The sequence below is a fragment of the Palaemon carinicauda genome, chromosome 35, assembly GCF_036898095.1.
Source record: "Palaemon carinicauda isolate YSFRI2023 chromosome 35, ASM3689809v2, whole genome shotgun sequence".
Classification (NCBI taxonomy): domain Eukaryota; kingdom Metazoa; phylum Arthropoda; class Malacostraca; order Decapoda; family Palaemonidae; genus Palaemon; species Palaemon carinicauda.
Window position 1 is genome coordinate 22,875,954 of NC_090759.1, and position 7,500 is coordinate 22,883,453.

At 36.0% G+C, this 7,500-nt stretch overlaps 1 protein-coding gene across 6 annotated transcripts in view; it reads left to right on the top strand.

The window, feature by feature from the left end:
* PlexB (plexin B) overlaps positions 1–7,500 on the top strand; it is a 447,139-nt gene that overhangs the window by 220,397 nt on the left and 219,242 nt on the right. For all 6 annotated transcript variants that reach the window (XM_068358836.1, XM_068358833.1, XM_068358837.1 and 3 more), the window contains exon 4: positions 957–1,085. In XM_068358836.1, the coding sequence (XP_068214937.1) occupies positions 957–1,085 (129 nt within the window). The remainder of the gene's footprint in view (positions 1–956; positions 1,086–7,500) is intronic.

Below are 7,500 nucleotides of genomic sequence, written 5' to 3' on the forward strand. Positions count from 1 at the left end.
GTGTAAGATCAGTGTTTTTTAGTACGGTCGACAGCTGTTTTTGTGATTTCGCAATTAAATAATGGTGGGCATATAAAAGGATTCCATATAAAGTAGGTAGCGTACTGGGATCAAGATAATCCTCTTGAATATTGCGAAAAAAGTCCTTTTCATCCGCACCGGTATTGTTAAATTCAATGGTTGGTTATAACCGATATTGTCACCTGACCTGCAACATTTTTAATGGTTTACAACCCGAGAAAATTTGTATTGGGCTATTTAATTTCTTCCCAATGAGAATATGTCGTAAATCGATAAAAAGTTTGGGTCTCCATCAATGAACATATCCATTTTTTCGTAGTTTGGTATTGGTTAAGATTCCTCATCATCATCATCATCACCTCCTACGTCTATAGACGCAAAGGGTCTCTGTTAGATTTCGCCAGTGGTCTCTATATTGAGCTTTTAAATCTTTATAAACCGGAGATTCTTAGCACCCCGCTACCCCAGGGACTGGGGGTCATTCTGTCATATTACTGGTTAAGATTACAAAAGAATAATTAACTTTATCCCATCTTTACATTAGAGTATGAATACAGTAATAACATATACGAGAGAATATATTACGACTGGTTTAATCATCGTTGGTAGAGGAGTATCTCATCAAAGGCTTTCCAGTTAGATGTCATGTAATATTTGAAAGAGCCACATATGGGTCTCTCTCTCTCTCTCTCTCTCTCTCTCTCTCTCTCTCTCTCTCTCTCCTCTCTCTCTCTCTCTCAAAACGAGGCCTACGAGATTTTGTATCGCTTATATATGTCTTATTTCAGATATATGAAAATTGGTTTTGAATACTGAATTCGAAGTGTAATCGACTATGAACATCTTTTATGTAATGCCTATTGAACTAGAATCAAAACATATGCTATTGCAAACTATCCATTTGCTAACTTAGTGTACTCTTCTTTCTCCCTCAGGCTCTTTTGGCTGGTCCTGAAGACGCAGCTGAATACGGCGAAGACGTCATCGATGAAGGCAGCCGTGTTCTGCCGGATATGGTGTTGGATGCGACGGGCACCCACCTCTTCGTCCTCACTACTACAAGGGTAAGTACAAGACAATGCTAAAGGAACGAGAAAGATTTAATATTGTTCTCTCTCTCTCTCTCTCTCTCTCTCTCTCTCTCTCTCTCTCTCTAAGTAAATTTGATTTGTAAAATTGTAATGTGTAACGTATAGGGCTTCTCATTTGTTTTTCTCTTGAACAAATCATATTTCATGAAATGCAGCACTTCACAATTTATGATAGTAGTTTAGTATATTTTAACCTGTTTAAGCATGGCTCCCTCATTTATTAGTATTTGAATAATTGTGTATTTCATCATAAAGGACGGATGTTTATACATCAGTAGGATAAAGGGCTTTATCGCCGTGAGAAAATCCATTTAACAATTTTAATTTACCTAATGGGAAAGTTTCTCTCTCTCTCTCTCTCTCTCTCTCTCTCTCTCGTTATCTACGGGAGTGGCGAGAAGCTTTTAGTGCCTAGTGTATGGGCTTTCTTGACGCTCCGCGTGGCGAGAGAAGTGATAGATGGTTCTTCTCGGACGAAAAGTGAGGGAAAAACTCTCTCTCTCTCTCTCTCTCTCTCTCTCTCTCTCTCTCTCTCTCTCCTCTCTCTCCTCTCTCTCTCTCTCTCTCTCTCTCTCTGAGAGTCTGAGAGTGGTCTAAGCAAGGCGTTGGCATGAAATGGATAGCCAAATAGAAAATGATCACAAATAAATGTTTGTGGAGAGAGAGAGAGAGAGAGAGAGAGAGAGAGAGAGAGAGAGAGAGAGAGGTTAAAATTTTTGGAATGAAGGAATGGATGGAAAAGGAATTGTTTCAGAAATGGCGATGTTATGGAAATGAAGATAGTTGAAGTGGTAGGGTTAAGGTCGTTTACTTGGGAATGGATTTTGGGATGGCGTCCCCTTGCTATTGGGGGGGGGGGGTGTCCAACGAGCGTGTTAGGCGAGGAAGGGTAGGATTTCGAAGAGAATAATTTTTAAACGAGAAATCTTGTTGCTAAAGGGTTCATAAAAGTGATTTATTTATTGTGCACTAGTTACTCATTTTACCTAAGTGTCGTGAAGGGCCAGAACATATCTAGATAGCAATAAATCTTTCAGCCATCTGGGAATCAATCGATCGACGATGGAATCCTTGTACAAGATACTTCCATCACTTCAGATCTACGTCATACATTTATAAGATTCATGAACAATCACGTATCGATCCCTCTTACATTACGCCATTTTATCCTTTTAAACCTTGTTGGAATTGAAGTTCGGGAGTATGTTGGAATGTAATTGCAATTGAGAAAAAATAGTTTTTTAGAAGTTAAAACATTGGACATCCTGGTGATTTGTGTTTAATTCACATTTATTTGCTTGTAGTAATTTTCCGACTATAGAAATAATTAATGCAAGGTGTATGCAGATTTTGAAACAGACTTGTTTTGTATTTCGAGAATATTCAAGTCTTGAATATTATACTTATAAGAAATAGATCAGAATAATGATATATAAATCGTGAATAAATAAAATACTCATAGGAAATAGATCAGAATAATAATATATAAATAGTGAATAAATAAAATATAACTAAAGTTGATTTGACTGGAACATTTAACATTTAAGTAATAACTTTTAACTAGTCTAGAAATTAGCTAAGACTTATAAAATAGAGTCCTGGATGTTGTTACGGCTGGCAAATAATTAACATTTAATTTCGTTATTTGTACAGTAGATAACGTCAAGGATAGGTATGCTGAAGATAGAGTATACCATGTAGCCTGTAGAAATGAAATTATGTTCTCATTCTTAGTTTGTGGATGTTGCTGGCTTATCTTATCGAAGGATTTAGGTTCATTGTTATAATATCCTGTAGATATTTATGTTTCGATTTTAAGATTATAACAAGAATTTGTTTACTTGGTGATTAATATTTAATAGTTCATTAAGTTAGTTGTGGTAATTGAATGTTTAATGTAGAGAAATTCAACATAGGTGGTTGAGAGAGAGAGAGAGAGAGAGAGAGAGAGAGAGAGAGAGGAGAGAGAGAGAGAGAGAGAGAGAGAGAGAGAGAGAGAGAGAGAGAGAGCATTCGCTCCAAATGTAGTCTTGAGTAATCACTATGTAGGCAATTAAAATCTGGATTGTTACCAAGTATCGCTACGTAACATAGACAGTCCTCTCATCACCAGATATATCAGTGACAGCGTTGACACGAAATTGGGTTTTGTCCAGCCAGCGCGATCATAAACATTCTCTCTCTCTCTCTCTCTCCGTTTTGAATGAACCATATTTCCTAATTTAGCGCAGACTGCAGATTCAGCATCGTATTCTGTCAGGAGACGATTTAAAATCATGTTGTCGTTTCAGTCGTTGATTTACTTCTCTTTGTAGTGGTTGCTTTATTCCTTTGGGTGAAAACACAGCTTTAATCTTTGCAAGGAATTAAATAATTTAGTAAATATATATATTTTTCTATTATAGAGAAATACATTTACTATTTATAATATTGTATAGTAATCATAATATATTTACATGAATAAATTTTGTAAGTAAAATTTTTTCACAATTGCACCTTTTACTATCTTTCTAAATATGTTTTCAAATTACAAACACAAAAGTTTTCAATCGTATTTTATGCAAATTAAAAGTATAAACCATTCTACTTTTCATCCATTTAAGAAATTGCAGGTCAGTACTTGAAAATCATAAGTAATTATTAGGTTATGTTACGTAGATTTTTTTTTTACGATCAATACAATTTTAAACAAGTCTCTCTTGTTTTCTAAGGGATTCGATAATGTGGATTTAACAATTAATGTGGAATATGCTGTGTTATACTGTTAATACCTAAGAATGTATACGACAAACAGATCTTGTAAGTCCTGTATTGTAGGACTTCAATGTGTGATAGGACCTGGAAAACAACCCTTAAAGTAAAAAAGTAAAATAAGTCACGTTAATTTCCATCTCGCCTGACCCAACTAAAAAGGATTTGGACCATGTCCGTTGTCACCCTATTATCGGCGACAATAATGTTTATTTAAATGACAATTAATTCAATCCGAGAGACTGTGCTGTGTAAACTTTTCAGAGTGTTCTCTCTCATTAAGTTTTATCGGCCTTCGGCTTAGTAAAAAGGATTCCACCAAGGATATCTGAAGGGTGTCGCCCTCTTCCTCACATGTGGAACTTGATGAGGTTGAGAGATCGTTAAGGTGGTTATTTGTATTGTGCCACATTTGGTAAGATGTTTATGGGGACTGATGGGATGCGTATGGTTCCTAGATGTCCCTAGCTATAAGGTAATTAAGTTTCATGATAATTTGTAGCCCCTCTCTCTCAAAATAATAATCGTTAGTTTGTGATAATTTTTGAGGTTGGGGTGTATATATAGTCTTTACATATCTTGAATTCAATTGTAGAATCGGCTGGATTATGATATTCTCACGAATGGGGGCAAGAACATATAAAGCATATTTCCCAAAATTATTATCCATCGGTTTGATTATATACTTCCCTATTTTATTTTTTTTTCGGAAAAATTATTTACCTGTTTTCATATAATTTTATATTTCTGACGTAAATTCATGTTGAATACGAATCATGACGGGTTTGGTTTGGAGGGGATAAATGGTTGCTTGTGACGTCCCAATTAATCTCTTGGCCGATGGCATGGCTCCGTTGCGGTTCCTTATTTGGGCCTTTAAGGAATTACATTCTTGTGATAACATTTTCTGTGTCGTTTGTTTGACGACAGTTTGGTTTTACATCAAGGTCAACTTACCTGTTCGTTCAGTTCGAAAAGAGTTGAGCACATTTATCAGGAGGCGTTTTGATTGAATCATTTATATACTTCTGCTCGAATCATTTATATACTTCTACTCGTGTCTGCCTGTGCTGTATATATGAAAAGTAACACGCCTGTGTGTTTATGTTCCCAAGACGTCATTTTCCTCTGAAAGGATGTAGTTGGTGTTGAGATTATGGTCTCATGTTTACCATTATTATTAAAATGGTACTTTATGCATGGATATTTGTTAAAATGAGAATCAATAAAGTAGAGGGCGCTGTAGCACGTTCCAGCCAAGGTCTGTATATAGACCTTGTTTCCAATATAGTGCGAGATTACGTATTTTTGTAGATGGTGATGTAAAATGTCTCTTTATGGAGAGTACAGCTGTACGTCCCGACAATTGAAGTCACAGGTTGTTTGTCATCCTGCAATTAACGTTGATATTGATATTAGAAATTCAGCGGTTGGTTTCGTGACTTTTCAAACCCCGTGGCTGCGATTCAATGATATCGACCAAAATTGAGGTACCAAAAACTACTGTTTAGACATAAAAAAAAATACGTGCAATGCCTGACACATGCCTAAAATTTGCCACCTCTCTTTGGAATCGCTTCGTGACCCTCCGAGGTCTGGGGAAAAATAATTCTTTATCTATCTTGTGTTTTAGTAATGTATTTTTGTGTTATTTATTTCCTGTATTGTTTTCTCACACTATCGTTACCCTTTGTTTACGAATAAGGAAGACCTCTGTTGAAGGACTTGACTTTTCAAGTTCCTCGAATATCGTTCTTATCTTGTCTGCCTGCTTGGCATGTTTTACTCTGTGGAAAGGGGGGGAGGGGGCGCTGGAGTAGGCGTCTGGCGCCCTTGTTTTAATTTTTTTCTTACATAGGCCTATCATTCTTCTGGGTCCTTTGGGAGATTCCACGTCCGGGAAAGAAATCGAGGAAATGCATTTTGTTTTGTAGGCCTCTTCTTTTGTTATTCGAATGAAGGTCTTAGGCTTACAGGACGCTCATCATAACTGTTGGCTCATCTTATTTCTTATCAACGTTAGATTTGGGGATCCTTTTTTTCCTCCTGGCTTATTATACAGATTCATAGCGCCGTTTCGTATTCTGGTTTTGGTTCTAGTGCTTCGGATGGACAGAATCCTGACCAGAAAAGCTAGTATTGAATTTTTTTTTTTCTCTAACCCCACGTCGTCTGTGGGGAAATTTGCATTTTCTTTTGTGTTGGGAAATAATAGTTTTAGGATGGACTGTTTACATGTGAATTATGTCTCAGACAGATTGTGTGGAAGGATGATTAATTTTATGTTGTTGATATTTTTATCGGATTTTCACTTGATATATATATATATATATATATATATATATATATATATATATATATATATATATATATATATATACTGCTTATATAATAGTTATGACAATTTGGAAAATGATCATACATTTTAAACTACAAAATTTTTTTAGCAAAGCTACTTTCCAGCAATTTTGTTAAGGAATTGTTGAAATGGATACACACACACCCACACATATGTATATTCATTGAATAGCGCTTTGCATTCCAGGGATGTCTTATTTAGAAACGTAACATTCACAGGAAGAAAAAAAAAGCAGAAAATGGAAGCTCCCTCCGCAGAATGTTAGGACGACAGTGGTGTTGATATTAAGAGCCGTTTAGAATTTCTGAAAAGGAAGGCGTGCAGTGATGGGTGTTAAGTGAGCTATTGTTGGCTCATGTACCGTAAAGGGTGTGTAATTGAGAGAGAGAGTGGGAAACAGAGGAAGGAAGGAGGGATTCCTTAGGGTGTTGTTATAAGCCTATTGTCTTCTCCAATTGAGGTATTGTGTCTATGCCACTGGCTTCCCGCGTCTGCCAAGATGTGGGTTTTCAGAGAGGCGCAGGAACACGAACACATGGAGCTTGTAATAATAATGTTGTTGTTTTATGGTCTGAAGGAGAATGTGATTCTCTCTCTCTCGGTTGTGATTTATCAAGAGCAATGTGTTTGATGTTCCATTTTGTTAATACTAGTTTATTTGTATTTTGATTATGTATGAATAACTATGCAATGTATGATTGCATTGTTTAGATTAATAGTATAGGTTACCATGAGGAAAAAGGACTTCATTTGTTTGGAAAAATACATAGGAGGAAAGCAACTATAGATTATTTTCGAAGGGGGTGGGACGAAATAACCATATTTTCAAATGAGGAACAGTTCAGATAAGGTAGTATAACGAAGCATGCAATTACAAGTGCCCGAGAATTCTACATAAAAAATGAAAAATAGAATTTGAAATGGCCCATGTTTTTCACCCAAGAAAATTTAGGAAAAAATATATACCTAACATGCAAATGTCTTGCATTGAAAGAAGAAAATGTAAACAAAAATTAAGAAATACCTTGGTTATTAAAAAAAAAGAGATAAAGATGAATAATAACAGAAATACTAAAATTACTTTAATATAGATAAAAGCAAAGCAATGAAGTCCCCAGTAAGCCTTGGAAGCTGATTTACGCCCTACAAATACGGTGGACAGGAGGTTAACGGAGGCCTGTGGAGGCTGAACTTCATTATCTTTAATCTTGGCAGTGTCCTATAGCTCCTGGGCATACCCCTTAGGCGATTACTGAGTGCAGCAAAGCAGGTCTAATC